General features: G+C 37.6%; 1 protein-coding gene across 1 annotated transcript; it reads left to right on the top strand.

Annotated features, from left to right (window-relative positions):
• Positions 1 to 1,009: 1,009 nt before the first annotated feature.
• On the top strand, positions 1,010 to 19,787 carry LOC123901638 (LETM1 domain-containing protein mdm28, mitochondrial-like). The gene is given in 14 exon segments (XM_045951676.1): positions 1,010 to 1,271; positions 14,685 to 14,952; positions 15,031 to 15,343; positions 15,433 to 15,579; positions 15,682 to 15,770; positions 15,889 to 15,961; positions 15,964 to 15,992; positions 17,094 to 17,220; positions 17,658 to 17,722; positions 17,807 to 17,981; positions 18,451 to 18,636; positions 18,723 to 18,770; positions 19,116 to 19,262; positions 19,419 to 19,787. Coding segments are annotated over 14 exon segments (2,028 nt in total). The 3' UTR covers positions 19,518 to 19,787.
• Positions 19,788 to 20,570: the final 783 nt, after the last annotated feature.

Below are 20,570 nucleotides of genomic sequence, written 5' to 3'. Positions count from 1 at the left end.
AATTAAACTTGATTATTTTCTCATGATTTTTATTTGAAATTATATAAAGTTATTTGATTACTTATTTATATTTTTTATTTATAAATTCAAAGTGTTACAAAATAATTTAAAAAAAATAACAATTGTTTTACAAGAGTAATTTTGTCATTTAAATATGTTATATATCTTATCATATTATTATGAGTTATTAAAAACAAAATATAATAGTTATCATGTTTGTTATCCTGTGTGCATCAAACACAAGATATGATAACTAAGTATAATTGTTATCCTGCTGTTATCATATCCTATCATTATCCTGTTTTATATATCATGTCACTATGCTATCATGCGCACCAAACAGGCTTTTTTCTCAAAATATACCCCATGTCCCTTCTAAGTTCCCGTAATATCCCCTCCATAATTTTTTTCCCGTATTTTCCCTCTGAGGGGACAACTTTTGTTGTTGCAGAAGGGAAAGAAGATAGTGATATTCTGGTTGTCGTCATGCACACAGGGTAGCGACATTGCAAATGTCGCCATTGACCTGAGTTTTTTTTTTTTCGATCTACATGGGGAGAAGTGTTTTTTTTATATATATTTTTATTCAATATAGGATTTTTAGTAAATGTTATTTTTTTTAAATGTCAAAAAAATTATGATAAAATTAAAAACAAATTATACATAATTTGTTTTGGAAGATTTGAAGTTAGTTTATAATATAAATTATAAAACACCGTTCGCTACTTAATTAGCGGATGGGTAAAAATATGAAGCGCGAGAAACTCGTAAGTAGCGGATGAGTAAAAATAGGGCGCGCGAGAAACTCATACGTAGCGGATGAGTAAAATTAAGACGCGCGAGAAACTTGTAAGTAGCGGATGAGTAAAAATAGGGCGCGCGAGAAACTCATAAGTAGCTGATTATGTGATTTATGTGATTTGTGTCAATGACATTGAAGCATTATGTTCTTCTTCTTATTATTATTATTAAGTGTTTTATTTGGGAAAATGTGATATTATTTGTTGTTATGGCTTCAAGACTTATTTTGCAAAAGAAAAGGAACTTTTTGTTTACTCAACATACTCGCTTTATTCTCGGATTCTCGAGTATTGAAACTGGTCAGATATTTGAGTCTAGTGAATTAGATGGTTTGAGTCGGTTTCCCTTCTCGACATCTACAATTACCGGACACCGACATGAACAACGGGAAAGAAATTTATGTACTGTTAACAAAGATGATTTAGTAGTTTCTTCGGCGTCAAGGTTTTACTTGCGTAGACCCTTTGGAGGTTCGAATTTTGGAATTAGAACTGCGAAGGAGGAGTAAGTTTCTCTTTCAAGATTGGGATGGACGTCCCATAGTGTCCGTGTTGGAAAATATTTAGTTTCCTAGTTTGTTATTTCTAGGAGATTTTAAGCTTATCTATTATTTCCTTTTATGTTTGTACTCTTCCTATTTAAACCAGCCTTGAGCTGAGGAATAACATATAACAATATTCACTTATTATTTTCTACATGGTATCGAGAGCTCCCGATTTTGGGGGTCTCGCTTCCGCAAAACCCTAGCCGCTGTCGTGTTTACAATCTGACCACGACAACTGATTTTGTGTGCGGCACTGTTCACCCGAGGTACTGTTCATACGCACTGTTCATCCGCTAGTACTGTTCACGACGGTACTGTTCACGTGGTTACTGTTCACAATTACTGTTCACCGGTATTAATTTTTCTTTGCTGCTTCCGGTACTACTTGGCTAAGATTATTAATTATGACGTTTTTTTATTCTCGACGACGATCATCCACTTTCAAATACCGTCGTGAATGCAAATATTATCATCGTTTGGGACATACTATTTTTCAATGTTGGAAATTACATGGTCTTCCGCGACCTTCAAATCAGAAGAACAAAGGTGGAGGTGAGGGTCATACATTCCAAGCCAGTAATTCTGATCAAGAGCATCAGTCTCCTTCAATTCAGCTTTCATTCACGATGGAACAACTAGACAGACTGTACAAAATTCTTGAATCCAACACTCTTTCTGGCTCTGTTGCCCCCAAAGGTACTTCTGCCCTTTTTAGTGTCAGTCCCAGTCGTGCTTGGATAGTAGATTCGGGTGCAAGTGATCACATGACAGGTGATTCTACTCTGTTTTCTTCTTATAGTCCATGTGCAGGTAACCATAAAATAAAAATTGCGGATGGATCCTGTAACGACCCGTTTTTCGTATTCGTATATTTTATTAAATGTATTTTTATTTATTAATTGGCTTTTATTATTTTAGTGAGCGACGAATAATTATTTAGCCGATCGTAAGTTATTAGGCGCGAGAAACCATTGTTTTGGGCTTAGGGGCGTGAGAGACCTTATGGGCTTAAGCCAATTAGATTTGGGCTTGGTTCATGACACATGAGAAGTAGTATAAGTAGCAAGTCCAACTTATGAATAGTATCATAAATTCATTTCTTTGAGTTTGAGTGAGTAGAAGCAAGATAGAGCAAGAGCTAGGGTTTTGGCTAAGAGAAAGCTTGAGCAAGAGAAGGCTTGGATCATCATCTTTGCTTAAGGTAAGAGATTAGAATTCATGATTCTTGAGTGACAAGGAGGGGGGAGATTGTCTATGTCTCCGTTCCCGAACTCTCCCACTCAATTTCTTTTAGACTTTGATTAAGCTTTTGTATGTGAGTATGATGTTCTTCATCATCACTTTGTATGTGTTAATCACTAGTTTGATTCCATGATAAATATGTGTGTGTTGGGATCATTTTTGTTAAGTTTATGAAAGTTACTTAAAACTCAAGTAATTGCCATGATTTTGATTATTTGAGGTAATTGGATGTTTGGAAGGGATGATTAATGTTCCTTGATACCATATATGTTTGGAATAGCTGTTTATATGAATTTATAACATGTTTGGATGAATTTTTGAGTTGATTTGAGGTTAAACCGCCTTAGATAACTCAAGAACAGATATTCTGTTCTGGTGTGGTTCGCTAAGCGACCAGGGGTTCGCTGTAGCGAACAGGTTCGCTGGATCTCGCCGAAGCTCGCTATGAGCAGGTGGTTCCCGGGGGAGGTTCGCTTAGGCTCGCTAAGCCTTCGCTCAGCGAATAGTTCGTTGAAGCTCGCCAAGTCTCGCCATGAGCAGGTGACTTCCTGGTGTGGTTCGCCAAGTCTCGCTAAGGCTTCGCTTAGCGAAGGCCTCTGTGACAGCAATTCTTGTTGATGTTTCTAAGTGTGATTAGGCACTTGTAACATGGTTTAAGAGTATCCTTACATGATTGTTGATACATGTTGATACTGTTAATGCTTATTGTTAATCGTTATATGAATGATAAACGTGTGTGCAATAAGTTGTAGCTTAAAGTGAGCAATGTTATGTTTTGGCATTAATTTGCAATGTTAAGTGAATGTGTTAGGATTGTGTTCCCGCATTCATAAAAGAGTAGCTTCGAGCTAGAGAATATCATATGGTTGATATGTGTATACATACATGCATTCATGATTGTATGTGAACATTGGAAACTTGGGTTCCAATAACGAAAATGGATTATGTGTCCATAATGAAGCCGAGGATCGGATTAGATGAATCCATGAGTCCGGAGTTGCTATCCAACAGGATATAAAACTGTTTTGGCTTATCCAAGGGAGATAAGATGGTTCGGTAAGTTCCGACATATCCAGCATGATACAAAACTGTTCTTGGTCCACCGTTGGTGAGACATCTTGGTACCACATGCATTTAGTTATGTCTAGGGATGGCATGACAGTGAATTAATTGGCATTAGATACCTTAGGGTAAATGCGCATATATTTGATAAATGGTACGTGACATTATTTGGTTGAATTGTGTTGAACCTTATTAATTGATAATCGTTTAGTGCGATGTTTTGGCGTGAGTTAGAATATGTATGATGTAGTTCGAAAGTGTAAGGTCTTTCTTATGCTCGTATGATATGCGATTATGTTTTCTAACTCTCTGCTTTGTGTTATTTGCTGGACCTTTGGGGGTTCAGATATTCAGGCTGAGGATTGTGCCGACGTTTAGACTGCTGTACTAGCGTGGTGTTGAAGTACCTTTTGGTGAGGAGACTTAGCATAGATTACTCCTCTTAGTACTAGCTTTTGACTAGAGTTTGTAAATAGTGAATGCTCTGGTAATGTAACATCGAGTCGGGGTTTACGCTTGGCTTTCATCGTATATCGGTGTTACCTTTTTGTTATGCTAGTTCTTGTGTAAGTGACATCCTTAGGGATGAATATGGCTTATGTATATATATATGTATATATATGCATGCTTGGTTTGAATGAATCCGCTGTTGCTTTTCATGTTAAAGTTCATGACGCTCTGTGTGTATGTATTGTGTTTTTAATTACCGCGTGGCACTCTGCCTTTACACTTGTTGAAAAGTTTTTAAAATTACGTTTTTAAGGGTAGTATGGGTTAGGGTGTTACAATAGTGGTATCAGAGCAGGTCGGTTCGTGTGAACCAATTAGGACTTTTCTTTTCCCCGTATGAGCATGTGTAGGGAACACTGTTAGTACTTTCTAACGTCTAGTTGTGATTCGTTCAGGAATCATGGCTGCTGCGAGAACGAATGCTCAGATTGCGGAAGCTTTGGCCGCACTTACCAACATTGTGGTTAGAGATCATCAACCTGGAAGAGAGGTAGAGATGAGGTTGGAAAGGTTCATGAAGCAGAAACCGCCAACATTTACCGGAGGTTACAACCCGGATGGAGCTCACAAGTGGCTGGAGGAACTTGAGATAATTTTTGAAGCAATGGATTGTTCCGAGGAAGGGAAGACAACCCTTGGGACATATGTGTTGCGTGAGGAAGCGAACGTGTGGTGGAAGAACGCTAAGTTGAGGTTAGGACCCGGTGGTATGACTATACCATGGGCAATGTTTAAAAGAGAATTTTTGGTTAAGTATTTTCCTGTGGATGTGAAGAATAAGAAGGTGGTGGAATTCATGGAGTTGAAACAGGGAAATATGACGGTAGCTGACTATGCCGTCAAGTTTGAGACTTTGTGTGCGTTTAGTCCGCATTACAACACTATGGAAGCGGAGAACGACAAGTGTGTGAAGTTTGAAAGTGGTCTACGTCCAGACATTAAGCATATGATTGGATTTTCACAGATAAGGGATTTTGCGACCCTTGTGAACAAAAGTAGGATCTGTGATGAAGATGGTAGAGCTAAGGTGAACTACTACAAGGCTGCGAATGACCGAAAAGGGAAAGGACAAGAGCGCGGGAAACCTTATGATAACCGCGGTAGGGGTAATACAAGTGGTGGTAAGAAGCCGGTGAATGGAAGTTGTTACAACTGTGGAGAAAGGGGTCATATGTCTTATGATTGCCCTAAGAAAGGAGATAGGTGTAAGAATTGTGGAAAGCTGGGCCACAAGACCGAGGTTTGTAGAGGAAAAGTGGTGTGTTTCAATTGTGGTGAAGAAGGCCACAAGAGTCCGACTTGTAAGAAGCCCAAGAAGGTGATGGGCAAGGTGTTTGCTTTGAGTGGAGAGGATGCTAGCCTTGAGGACAATCTCATTAGAGGTACGTGTTTCATCTATGACACTCCTTTAATTGCGATTATAGATACGGGAGCGACGCATTCTTTTATTTCTTTGGATTGTGCGAAGCGTCTTAGTATTCCTTTAACGAATATGATGGGTAGGATGGAAATAGAAACTCCTGCTAATGGTTCAGTGATTACCCGACAAGTATGTCGTGACTGCCCCGTAACCATTTTTGGTAGGCATTTTGGTATGGATTTAGTGTGTATTCCACTTAGTGGTATGGATGTGATTTTTGGTATGAATTGGTTAATCTTTAATCGAATTCATATCAACTGTCGTGAGAAGGCCGTTGTTTTTCCGAAGCCGGAGGAGAACTTGCATTTGATGAGCGGGAAGGAAGTATCGGAAGCATTGAAAGAACATGCCGAGATGTTCATGATGTTTGCATCATTGAAACTCGAAGGAGGAGTTAAGATAGAAGAGTTACCGATCGTTTGTGAATTCCCAGATGTGTTTCCGGATGACATATCTGACGTGCCTCCAAAGCGAGAGGTAGAGTTTTCTATCGACCTAGTACCTGGAACTAGTCCGATATCGATGGCGCCGTATCGAATGTCAGCGTCGGAGTTGAATGAGTTGAAGAAGCAACTTGAAGAGCTGCTTGAGAAGAGGTTTGTTCGACCGAGTGTTTCGCCATGGGGAGCGCCGGTATTGCTTGTGAAGAAGAAAGATGGAAGCATGAGATTATGTATAGACTATCGTCAGTTGAACAAAGTGACGATCAAGAATAAATATCCACTTCCGAGGATAGACGATTTGATGGATCAACTAGTTGGAGCTTGCGTGTTTAGTAAGATCGATTTGAGATCTGGATACCATCAGATTAGAGTGAAGACGGAAGACATACCTAAGACTGCATTTAGGACGAGGTATGGGCACTACGAGTATTCAGTTATGCCGTTTGGTGTGACCAATGCACCTGGAGTTTTCATGGAGTATATGAACCGAATTTTCCATTCATTTTTGGATAGATTCGTGGTGGTGTTCATTGACGACATTTTGATTTACTCAAGATCCGAGGAAGAGCACGAGGAGCACTTGAGGATTGTTTTACAAGTCTTGAAGGAGAAGAAGTTGTATGCCAAGTTGTCTAAGTGTGAATTTTGGATGAAAGAGGTGAGTTTCCTAGGGCATATAATTTCAAGTGGAGGAATCGCGGTAGATCCTGCGAAGGTTGACGCTGTGTCACAGTGGGGAACGCCGGAATCTGTTTCAGAGATTAGAAGTTTTCTTGGTTTAGCCGGTTATTATAGAAGATTCATCGAAGGTTTTTCGAAGTTGGCTTTACCGTTAACCAAGTTAACGAGGAAAGATCAAGCGTTTGTTTGGGATGGTATTTGTGAGAAGAGTTTCCAAGAGCTCAAGAGAAGATTGACTACTGCACCCGTGTTGATTTTACCTGATGCCAAAGAGTCGTTCGTCGTGTATTGCGATGCTTCGAAGTTAGGACTTGGCGGAGTGCTTATGCAAGGGGGTAATGTGGTAGCATATGTTTCAAGACAACTGAAGGTTCACGAGAGGAACTATCCAACGCATGATTTGGAGTTAGCCGCAGTGGTGTTTACTTTGAAAGTGTGGAGACACTACTTGTATGGATCGAGGTTTGAAGTGTTTAGTGATCACAAGAGTCTGAAGTACTTATTCGACCAGAAGGAGTTGAATATGAGGCAACGAAGATGGCTCGAATTCTTAAAGGACTACGATTTTGAATTGAGTTATCACCCCGGAAAAGCCAATGTGGTGGCCGATGCATTAAGTAGGAAAACTTTGCATATGTCATCATTGATGGTGAAAGAGTTAGAGTTGATTGAAGAGTTCCGAGACTTGAGTCTTGTGTGCGAGGTTACTTCTTCAAGTGTGAAGCTAGGAATGTTAAAGTTGACGAATCCTTTTCTTGAAGATATTAAAGAACGTCAGAAATCGGATAAGAGATTGATGGAGAAGATGGTACTCATCAATGAAGGTAAGGAGACCAATATCAAGATGGACGAAAGTGGAGTCATGAGATTTCACGGAAGAGTTTGTGTACCGGATGTACCCGAATTGAAAAGAATGATCATGGAAGAAGGTCACAGAAGTGGTTTGAGTATACATCCTGGAGTAACCAAGATGTATCAGGATTTGAGGAAGTTATTTTGGTGGCCGGGAATGAAGAGACAAATTTCGGAATTTGTTTATTCATGCTTAACTTGTCAGAAATCGAAGATTGAACATCAGAAGCCGTTTGGTTTGTTGCAACCAATGTTTATACCCGAATGGAAATGGGATAGCATTGCAATGGATTTTGTGGGAGGTTTACCGAAGACCAAGAAAGGTAACGAGGTGATTTGGGTAGTGGTAGATCGTCTGACGAAGTGTGCTCACTTCATTGCTATTAGGAAAGGTACTTTGGTGCCTAAGTTGGCCGAGATTTATGTGGAGCAGATTGTGAAGCTACATGGTATTCCAACAAGTATTATTTCGGATAGAGATCCGAGATTTACTTCCAGATTTTGGGAAAGCTTGCAAGAAGCTTTAGGAACGAAGTTGAGGTTGAGTTCAGCGTATCATCCTCAGACAGATGGTCAGTCGGAGAGGACGATACAATCCTTAGAGGATTTGTTGAGAGCTTGTGTTTTGGAGCAAAACGTGAATTGGGATTCTTGTTTGCCGTTGGTAGAGTTTACGTACAACAACAGTTACCATTCTAGTATCGGAATGGCACCGTTTGAGGCTTTGTATGGGAGAAGGTGTAGGACACCTCTGTGTTGGTATGAAACTGGAGAAGGTGCAATTCTTGGACCAGAGATTGTACAAGAAACAACAGAGAAGATTCGGATGATTCGTGAGAAGATGAAAGTGTCTCAGAGTCGACAGAAGAGTTATCATGATAAGAGGAGGAAGGACATTGAATTCCAAGAAGGGGATCATGTATTCCTACGAGTTACATCGACTACTGGAGTAGGACGTGCGTTGAAGTCAAGAAAGTTGACATCGAGGTTTATTGGACCGTTTGAGATTTTGAAGCGAGTTGGGAAAGTTGCGTATAGGATTGCATTACCGCCATCATTGGCGAATTTGCACGATGTTTTTCATGTATCACAGTTGCGCAAGTATGTGTCTGATCCGACACACGTGATTGAATCGGACGATGTTCAAGTGAGGGATGACTTGACCATTGAGACTGTGCCTTTGAGAATCGAAGGTAGAGAAGTGAAGAGGTTGAGAAACAAAGAGATTGCATCCGTGAAAGTCGTGTGGGGAGGACCGGCTGGTGAGAATGCGACGTGGGAGTTGGAAAGCAAGATGAGAGATTCTTATCCCGATCTGTTTCTAGGTAATTTCGAGGGCGAAATTCTTTTAAGGGGGGTAGGATTGTAACGACCCGTTTTTCGTATTCGTATATTTTATTAAATGTATTTTTATTTATTAATTGGCTTTTATTATTTTAGTGAGCGACGAATAATTATTTAGCCGATCGTAAGTTATTAGGCGCGAGAAACCATTGTTTTGGGCTTAGGGGCGTGAGAGACCTTATGGGCTTAAGCCAATTAGATTTGGGCTTGGTTCATGACACATGAGAAGTAGTATAAGTAGCAAGTCCAACTTATGAATAGTATCATAAATTCATTTCTTTGAGTTTGAGTGAGTAGAAGCAAGATAGAGCAAGAGCTAGGGTTTTGGCTAAGAGAAAGCTTGAGCAAGAGAAGGCTTGGATCATCATCTTTGCTTAAGGTAAGAGATTAGAATTCATGATTCTTGAGTGACAAGGAGGGGGGAGATTGTCTATGTCTCCGTTCCCGAACTCTCCCACTCAATTTCTTTTAGACTTTGATTAAGCTTTTGTATGTGAGTATGATGTTCTTCATCATCACTTTGTATGTGTTAATCACTAGTTTGATTCCATGATAAATATGTGTGTGTTGGGATCATTTTTGTTAAGTTTATGAAAGTTACTTAAAACTCAAGTAATTGCCATGATTTTGATTATTTGAGGTAATTGGATGTTTGGAAGGGATGATTAATGTTCCTTGATACCATATATGTTTGGAATAGCTGTTTATATGAATTTATAACATGTTTGGATGAATTTTTGAGTTGATTTGAGGTTAAACCGCCTTAGATAACTCAAGAACAGATATTCTGTTCTGGTGTGGTTCGCTAAGCGACCAGGGGTTCGCTGTAGCGAACAGGTTCGCTGGATCTCGCCGAAGCTCGCTATGAGCAGGTGGTTCCCGGGGGAGGTTCGCTTAGGCTCGCTAAGCCTTCGCTCAGCGAATAGTTCGTTGAAGCTCGCCAAGTCTCGCCATGAGCAGGTGACTTCCTGGTGTGGTTCGCCAAGTCTCGCTAAGGCTTCGCTTAGCGAAGGCCTCTGTGACAGCAATTCTTGTTGATGTTTCTAAGTGTGATTAGGCACTTGTAACATGGTTTAAGAGTATCCTTACATGATTGTTGATACATGTTGATACTGTTAATGCTTATTGTTAATCGTTATATGAATGATAAACGTGTGTGCAATAAGTTGTAGCTTAAAGTGAGCAATGTTATGTTTTGGCATTAATTTGCAATGTTAAGTGAATGTGTTAGGATTGTGTTCCCGCATTCATAAAAGAGTAGCTTCGAGCTAGAGAATATCATATGGTTGATATGTGTATACATACATGCATTCATGATTGTATGTGAACATTGGAAACTTGGGTTCCAATAACGAAAATGGATTATGTGTCCATAATGAAGCCGAGGATCGGATTAGATGAATCCATGAGTCCGGAGTTGCTATCCAACAGGATATAAAACTGTTTTGGCTTATCCAAGGGAGATAAGATGGTTCGGTAAGTTCCGACATATCCAGCATGATACAAAACTGTTCTTGGTCCACCGTTGGTGAGACATCTTGGTACCACATGCATTTAGTTATGTCTAGGGATGGCATGACAGTGAATTAATTGGCATTAGATACCTTAGGGTAAATGCGCATATATTTGATAAATGGTACGTGACATTATTTGGTTGAATTGTGTTGAACCTTATTAATTGATAATCGTTTAGTGCGATGTTTTGGCGTGAGTTAGAATATGTATGATGTAGTTCGAAAGTGTAAGGTCTTTCTTATGCTCGTATGATATGCGATTATGTTTTCTAACTCTCTGCTTTGTGTTATTTGCTGGACCTTTGGGGGTTCAGATATTCAGGCTGAGGATTGTGCCGACGTTTAGACTGCTGTACTAGCGTGGTGTTGAAGTACCTTTTGGTGAGGAGACTTAGCATAGATTACTCCTCTTAGTACTAGCTTTTGACTAGAGTTTGTAAATAGTGAATGCTCTGGTAATGTAACATCGAGTCGGGGTTTACGCTTGGCTTTCATCGTATATCGGTGTTACCTTTTTGTTATGCTAGTTCTTGTGTAAGTGACATCCTTAGGGATGAATATGGCTTATGTATATATATATGTATATATATGCATGCTTGGTTTGAATGAATCCGCTGTTGCTTTTCATGTTAAAGTTCATGACGCTCTGTGTGTATGTATTGTGTTTTTAATTACCGCGTGGCACTCTGCCTTTACACTTGTTGAAAAGTTTTTAAAATTACGTTTTTAAGGGTAGTATGGGTTAGGGTGTTACAGATCCTTTTCAGCCATTGCGGGTAAAGGTTCGGTTGTGTTGTCTCCAAGTCTAACCCTTAAAGATGTTCTTCATGTCCCAAATCTATCTTGTAGTCTCATGTCTGTCAGTAAATTAGCCCAAGATAGAAATTGTCAAACTAATTTTTTCCGTACTCATTGTGTTTTTCAGGATTTGAACTCGGGTAAGATGATTGGTAGTGCTAAGGAGAGTGGAGGACTCTACTACTTCGACATTGAACCTGAATCACAACTACCTTCCAAACCAATAAGTTCATGCTTTGAATCTTTTTTAGTTCTGAATAATAATAATGATGATGTTATGTTATGGCATTCACGATTAGGTCATCCTAGTTTTCCTTATTTAAAACACTTATTTCCTGAGTTATTTCGTAATAAGGATTTATCTTTGTTTAAATGTGAAGCATGTGAATTTGCAAAACATCATCGTTCTCATTTTCCATTACAGCCCTACAAACCATCAAAACCTTTTTCTGTTATTCACAGTGATGTTTGGGGCCCTAACCGAACGAGTACACTTTCTCATAAAAAATGGTTTATCACATTTATAGATGATCACTCAAGAGTTTGTTGGGTGTACTTGTTAAAGGGGAAATCTGACGTTTGTCAGGCGGTAAAAGATTTTGTTAAAATGGTGCAAAATCAATTTCAAACAAATATTCAAGTATTTAGAAGTGATAACGGCAAAGAATATTTTAACTCAATGTTGAGTGATTTTTTTTCGTGAAAATGGAATTGTGCATCAAAGTTCATGTCCTAACACTCCCCAACAAAATGGAGTTGCAGAAAGAAAAAATAGGCACTTGTTGGAGGTGGCTAGAGCTTTACTTTTCGCAAGTAAAGTACCAAATTATTTGTGGGGTGAAGCAGTTTTAACTGCTGCATACTTAATTAACAGAGTGCCCTCCAAAGTTCTTAATTTTAAAACTCCAATTGATATTTTCAAAGAATGTTTTCCTAATGATCGTGTTTCAAACGATTTGACCTTAAAAATCTTTGGTTGCACTGCATTTGTTCATGAACATAAGAATATTAGCAAACTTGAACCGCGTGCTATAAAATGTGTTTTTGTTGGGTATTCTCCAACCCAGAAGGGATATAAATGTTTTGATCCAAAAAATCAGAAAATGTTTGTCACCATGGATGTTACATTCTTTGAAAACAAACCTTTTTTTGACACGCATCTTCAGGGGGGAAATTTAAATGAAGATTCGTCTCAAACTGAGGACATGAGTTTTTTTAACTCGTTTCAAACTGAGGACATGAGTTTATTTAATAATTTATCTTTGCCGGTATCACAAAGTTCTAAGACTTATACTTCTGCACCAACGAAAAATGGCCATGATTCTTTATCTAATCCTACTCCTGTTATGAGTAGTGAGCTTGGTGAATCCGAGCCTACATTTTCTCATGAAGAAAACAATGAGAATCTTGAAAACAATGATAATGATGATCTAATTGAAATGCCACAAAATAATGAGTCATATAAAGATAATAGGTTTGAAGCAGGAAACAAGACTTGGAAAGAAAAGGTTTTTGTGAGAAAGAATCACAAAGAAAGTGATGAGTCCACATCTCAACACTGTCATGAATCTGAACCGGGGGATGATCAATTTCCTAAAAAAAGAAAAGGTAAGTCTATCTCTGTTTCTGAGAGTCGTATTTTGTATCCCGATATCGATGATCCTGTGGCTGTTAGAAAACCTGTTAGATCTTGCACTAAATACCCATTGTCCAATTTTATATCATATTCAAATTTGTCTTCGTCTTTTTCTATCTTTACCTCAAAATTGTCTAGTGTAGAGATTCCAAAAAATGTACAGGTTGCTCTAGAAGTTCCAAAGTGGAGGGAAGCTATACTTGAGGAGATGAAAGCTCTTGAAAAGAACAAAACCTGGAGTGTTATGACACTACCGGATGGCAAGAAGACGGTTGGATGCAAATGGGTGTTTACTGTGAAGTATAATTCAGATGGGTCAATCGAAAGGTACAAGGCTCGATTGGTGGTTAAGGGTTTTACTCAAACTTATGGTATAGACTACTCAGAGACTTTTGCTCCTGTTGCAAAATTGAACACTGTCAGAATTCTCTTGTCTCTTGCTGCTAACTTAGATTGGCCCCTACATCAGTTGGATGTTAAGAATGCTTTTCTCAATGGTGATTTAGAAGAAGAAGTATATATGGACATTCCTCCTGGCTTTGAAGACAAGTTTGGATCAAATGTATGCAAACTAAATAAGTCTTTGTATGGATTAAAGCAGTCTCCTAGAGCTTGGTTTGAAAAGTTCACTTATTCCATGAAGAAACAAGGGTACATTCAAGGACAAGCTGACCACACCTTGTTCACAAAGTTCTCCCAAGATGGAAAAATTGCTGTCCTAATTGTTTATGTTGATGATATCGTCCTTACTGGAGATGATATAGTTGAAATGGCAAGAGTTAAAGAGAAATTAGCATTAGACTTTGAAATCAAGGACTTGGGATCCATGAGATATTTTCTTGGTATGGAGGTTGCTCGATCAAAAGATGGTATTTTAGTTTCCCAGCAAAAATACATTCTAGATTTATTGAAAGAAATAGGAATGAGTGGATGTCGACCAGCAGATACTCCCATGGATACTAATGCAAAACTTTGGGAAGAAGGTAGTGTTCCTGTTGATGCTGGAAGGTACCAGAGATTGGTTGGGAAACTGATTTATTTGTCACACACTAGACCTGACATTGCTTTCTCGGTTAGTGTAGTAAGTCAGTTTATGCATTCTCCTTTTGAGGAACATCTTGAGGCAGTCTATAGGATACTGCGATATTTGAAAGCAAATCCTGGAAAGGGATTATTTTTTAAGAAGACTAATGAAAGAAATGTGTCTATCTTTACCGATGCTGATTGGGCAGGTTCAGTCACTGACAGAAGATCAACCTCCGGATATTGTACCTATGTTTGGGGTAATCTTGTGACATGGAGGAGCAAGAAACAAGGAGTTGTAGCAAGAAGTAGTGCAGAAGCTGAGTTTAGAGCTATGGCTCAAGGAATTTGTGAAGGATTATGGATCCACAGAGTCCTAGAAGAGCTTAAGATGAAAATTGAGCTTCCATTGAAATTATACTCTGACAGTAAAGCCACTATTAGCATAGCTCATAACCCAGTTCAACATGACAGAACCAAGCATATTGAGATCGATCGACATTTCATAAAAGAGAAGTTAGATGCCGGAATCATATGTCTACCTTTTGTAACTTCGAGTCAGCAAACTGCAGATATCTTGACCAAAAGCTTAGCAAGACCCACCTTTGAGCATTTGATCGGCAAGTTGGGCATGATAGATATCTATGCACCAACTTGAGGGGGGGTGTTGGAAAATATTTAGTTTTCTAGTTTGTTATTTCTAGGAGATTTTAAGCTTATCTATTATTTCCTTTTATGTTTGTACTCTTCCTATTTAAACCAGCCTTGAGCTGAGGAATAACATATAACAATATTCACTTATTATTTTCTACAGTCCGTTACATTTCCGCGACTTCCACTATTCAATCTGGATTGAGTAGCAGTAGTGGTGGAAATGAACAATCTGTTACTAAACAGAAGAAGGAAGCTTCACCAGAGGAGTGTGATGAGGCTGTTGAAGACTTGAGTACGGTAAAAGCTAAAGCTAAAGCTAAACAATTACAAGAAGAGCCCCATAAGAGTACTGAATCTATTGTAAAGAGATTATGGGCTAAGATTCTAGGAATTGGTCCAGCTTTCAGAGCTATTTTGTCAATGAGCAGGTTTAAATTTACTACCTCTTGTTTTTGTGTGTGATGTAAATATGTGTGTGAGACTTTTTCTGGTTTTCCATTGCCTAGGGATGACTGGGCAAAGAAGTTAAATCATTGGAAAGATGAATTTAAATCTACTATACAACACTATTGGTTTGGTACGAAACTACTATGGGCCGATGTTAGGATAAGTTCCAGATTATTGTTGAAACTTGCCGATGGAAAGCGTCTTTCTAGAAGGGAGAGGCAGCAACTCACAAGGACAACAGCCGATATTTTCAGGCTAGTTCCATTCGCTGTATTTATCATAGTTCCATTCATGGAGATTCTATTGCCTGTAGCCCTGAAACTGTTTCCCGACATGCTGCCTTCCACTTTCCAGGATAAGATGAAAGAACAGGTAATTATCAGTGTACTCATCAAACATTGTGTGCTTAACTGTTGACGTGCTTTTATTATCACTCAATGTTGGGAAGGCTTGACTTGTAGGAGGGATTTAAAAGAAAGCTAAATGCAAAAATAAAATATACCGAGTTTCTTCAAGAAATTCTTAAACAAATGTCGGACGAGGTTAAGAATTCACAAAGTGGAGAAATGAAGAAGACAGCGGAAGATCTTGATGAATTTATGAACAAGGTCAACCATGCTCTTCGTCATATAGTATTTTATTATATTTAGTAATCACCTTATGGGCAATATTCATATATTGTATCTGTAATTATTATGGTAATGGAACAGGTCAGAACAGGTGCTCGAGTTACAAATGACGAAATATTAGGCTTTGCCAAATTATTTAATGATGATTTCACTTTGGATAACATTAGCAGGTTGCTTCTTCTACCACTGATTCTGCTCAACTAAACGCTCTCCTTTTATGAATCTCATATTTTTTGTTACCATCATCATTATGCTAACGTGTCCTTTGGTTTTGAAAATGGAGAACAGGCCTCGCTTGGTAAATATGTGTAAATACATGGGTATCAGCCCATATGGCACATATGGCACTGATGCATATTTGCTTTATATATGCTCCGCAAAAGATTACAGGAGTAAGATTCATTAATATCTTTTTTTCTTTTTGGAATAGCTCGGACTCTGGTGTATGTATAAAATTCATTGGCCCTTGAAGGTTAGAGTTAGGAAAGTTTCTTTATGTTTTATGTCTGACTTTACATTTTATCTGGTCTAGATAAGGGTTTTCTTTCAATCATTATACATTTCTCATGCATGTTACAGCAATACATGGATGCCTACCTTCTCACTTACATTTTGGTTTCGTTGTATTGCATAACTGAGTTGTAGGAAATGGATGTATGGGATTCCTGTTTTGTTGAGATTGGACTGAAAAATAGTATGTTTCTCCCTGAATTCTGATGATGCGGCATTCCAGTAGTCGGGGAGTATTTTCTTAGTGCTGAATTCTTGGTTCTCATGGAAATTCAAACACCGGTTGTGGGAGCAAGTTGTCTTACTTCATAGTTGGCACAACTTGTTATGCTGATGACCAATGACTATTTTAAGGTTTTGTTTGGCAGTTAGGAGGGAAAAGGAAGGGGGATTTTGAGGGGAGAGCAGGAGGGGGAGAAATGAAGGGAAATCATTTACCTTATTTAGAAGAGTATATATATATATTTATAACTTGGAAGGGAGAAATCATTATTATTAATTGAGTTTGTTAGTTACATAGTAGTTGAGTGGTAAATCAAGCTCATGTCTGCACCCAATCATATTAAAGTAGCCAAGTACATGAAACTCAAACAAAATGGAGATAGCCAACCATTTGGAATATCACCTTAGTCATGATCCTTAACATCTACCATCAGATAGCCGAGATGCCAGAATCTATCATTTTCATAATACTCATGTGCCATAGAATACCAAAACTTAAGTGTGCAAATAAAGGAATACTTTATATAGGCTGCAATAGTCTTCCCAAGCTTGGCTTGAGAGATTCACAAAGGCAATGTTGTCCCTAACCTATATATTCATATTATTGTTTGTAATCTCTGCATTGAAATAATATTCAGAATATGTCCAAAGTTCTACGTGCTATGAAAACTAAAGTTCTTCTTTAACTAAATTTAACATATTCAGTCAATAACTTCACCGTTGTTTTGGGAGTATATATTTGAATCATTTGGCTCTGGCAGGATAAAAAATGATGATAAACTGATTCAAGAAGAAGGTTTTGAGTCTCTTTCAGAAGCAGAGCTTCGTCAAGCTTGTAGAGATCGAGGATTGCTCGGATTGTGTTCAGTGGAGGAAATGCGACAACAGGTTAATAATAAATGTTTAAATGGAATTCGTGCACTGGAGCTCGATTCTGAAATCTTCAACATTGTATTAATTTACTAGCTGGACAATTTTTGTGGACTAGATACTGCCTATAACTGCTACTTTTAGAAATAAGAACCATTATCTTACCATTTTTACAACTTTCAGAACCTTTATATTCTCGTAATTTCTACTTTGAGAACTTTTCTTATTGAACTTTTTTCTAATCAATTTTAACTTGAAATCAATTATATAAGATATAACTCGATCATATCTCAAGATTCTCGAATGCTATTTTGTTGGGCGAGGGTCATAAGTTGATATTTACATAATATAGTTGGAAGACATTTCTTAATGCTGAATAAAAGACGTCATCTTGTGGTTGAATTGTTAAAACAAATATCATGTTTAGGGGTTGTAAATTGTTCATTTCTTTGCAGCTTAATGACTGGCTGGATCTGTCTCTCAACCATTCATTGCCATCTTCCTTCTTGATTCTTTCTAGGTATCTTAATATTTTCTCTGTTGGAATTCTATCGTCTTAAGTTTTCCCTCCTGAAAAGGCATAGTCGTCTCATTCTCTCTGTAGAGCATTTTACATCTCAGGAAAGGTAAAACCAGAGGAGGTTGTTCAAGCTACACTCTCTGCTATGCCGGATGAGGTTGTGGATACTGTTGGTGTGACAGCTTTGCCATCTGGAGATTCTGTTTCAGACAAGAAGAGAAAATTAGAATATCTTGAAATGCAAGAGGAGCTAATCAAGGTTAATTTTTTGTGCATTATATATGCCTTCATCAGAGATATTTATGTTTTGGGGGGGAGGCATGAGTTGGTCATTTCCATTATAATTTTAAAGTAGATTGTTAAAAGCCATGGTTCATGTCACTTTAACTTCGTGAATAATTACCTGTGGCAGGAGCATAGAATTCACATATGTATATGTAATGAAGTCTACTACCAAGAAAGATAGAATGGAAGAGGGGAAGATAAATAAAGTTATTGTGCTAGCCTACATAAATCATTTTTAAAAAATGCAGTTCTATATTTGATTATTTTCCTTTTTTTTTCGTGCATTGGTAATCAATTATGTAATAGAATTTTTCAACTATAGTCATCTAATCAAACATTGTGTCTGAATCACCAAATATGCTGATTTTCTTGTTGAAGTTGCTAAGCTATTGGTATAGTTGTTGCTTTAGCTTTGATATTGATGATTACATGTTATCTAATAGGAGGAGGAAGAGAAAGAGGAAGAGGAGCGGGCCAAAGTAATAGAATCTATTGGTGGCGAAAGAAATTTGGCTAAGAAAGAGATGGCTTCAACGGCCGAACAAGCACGAGAAGAAGTAAAGGCGTTGGAGAAGCACGAGCAACTTTTTGAGATCAGCCAAGCATTAGCTGTTTTAGCATCAGCATCTGTAAGGAAAGCATATTTTATTCTTGCTTACTATTAAACATTTTTCATAAATGCTTGGACTCAATGATTTTTCTGATGATTTTTCAGTCGGTGAGCAGAGAACGTGAAGAGTTTTTTAGGCTTGTTAAAAAGGAGGTATGTAGATTGTAGCAAGTATCTGTCTTTAGGGATGGTACTAAGCAGTGAATAAGTTATGTGCATTCAAGTCTTGAAACACAAATGGAAATTTCTGTCTAGAATTGTGTTAGTGTTGACTGTTGAACTTGCCTTTTTGTATGTAATTCATTCATATAATTTAACATTCATTTGTTAATAAAGTATTTTCTAGATAAACCAAATGCAATTTTTAGAAGCTTTAATTTAACATTTGTCAGTATTTTTCCCTGTTGTTTGATAAAAGATTTTAAAAATGTTTGCTCTAGTTTAAGATTATCTATTATGACTGATTGGGCTTATTATATCTGTTATCTATTATGGCAGATGGAGCTGTATAATAGTATGGTAGGAAAAGAAGATACTGAAGGTGAGCAAGAAGCTAAGAAGGCCTATAGAGCTGCAAGGAAGGATAGTGATGGTGCTTTGGCGGCTGATATTAATGACAAGGTTTCTTCAGCACTTGTTGACAAGGTAATTCTATGACCCTTTAGTTTTTATTTGATGGCGATGCCATTTAATAACTGAAAAACAAACGAGAAAACCAATTATTTGTTAATCATTAGTTTAATGCCTGAATTACAATCTGAAACTGGAAATAACTGATGGGTAATTTTATATGCTACTTAGGTTGATGCTATGCTCCAGAAACTTGAAAAAGAAATTGATGATGTTGATGCTAAAATTGGAGACTGCTGGCGGTTGCTAGACATGTTTTTTCTTAGTTAAATACTTGCTTGAAAGAACACCATGATTAGTTACTGTTGTTTTCTTTATGTAAATAATGAATGTTTGATAATGACATTTTACAAAAAAAAAAAAAAAAGCAGTTAGCCAATTTCAATGGCAAAATTCATTTAGGACGTCATGCTTGCGAGGGGAATCCTTTGATCCATTAATTACTATTATTTTTATTTGTGACCTGTTGTGAGGAGATTAAAGAACTAAATCAAAACTGACGAGTAACATTTTCAAATCAGTAAATTTACAATTCATAAAGTTTTAGACAGCATTATGACATGGATACACTTTTATATTGCTTTCTTATAAATCTTTATAGGTAATTGTTGGAAATAATTGTCATTCAAATGTTTGGCCATGTTCTGGCAGGGATAATGATGGGAAAGTGACACCTGAAGAGGTTGTATCCGCTGCAACGTATCTGCAGGACACTTTCGGAAAAGAAGGAATTCATGAACTTCTCAACAACCTTTCTAAGGATAGCGGTTAGTTCTTCCGTCAATTCCTCCTTATTCTCATATATTGTACCAAGAGATAGAAAATATGAATACTTATCAAATATGAGCGTTGCTGATGCGCTCTCTCAAGTTAATGCAAATAACACTTAACTAATCTAATACTACAAAAACACAGAAAAACCTAATGAAACACTAGGTTTTCTTTTTCAAGCTTGTTTTTCTTTCCTTTTGTTGTTTCTTTGATACACCATCTTTTAGGAGCTATGTCTATGAGCAATGACCAATGAGAGGATATAGAGAAAACTCCTTCAAAAATAATTTCAAAGCAGTTTTAAAACTCGACCGTTCTATGTTGGTAACATCAGGGACGGATCCAGAAATTTTAGTAAGCGGGGTCAAAATTATAACGTAAAAAAATATAAATTGTTATTTATAGAATTTTAACATTTTCTTATACAATAAAAATGATAATACCAAATATATGAGGTCACATTGCATAAATAATACTAATATTAACTAAAAATATAATATGCAAATGGGGTCGGCTGACCCCACTGCCTCTGCACTAAATCCGTCCCTGGGT

Source organism: Trifolium pratense, unplaced genomic scaffold, assembly GCF_020283565.1.
Source record: "Trifolium pratense cultivar HEN17-A07 unplaced genomic scaffold, ARS_RC_1.1 scaffold_71, whole genome shotgun sequence".
NCBI classification, from domain to species: Eukaryota; Viridiplantae; Streptophyta; class Magnoliopsida; order Fabales; family Fabaceae; genus Trifolium; species Trifolium pratense.
Note: the sequence above shows the minus strand (reverse complement) of the source record. Positions and strands in the feature narration are given on the sequence as shown.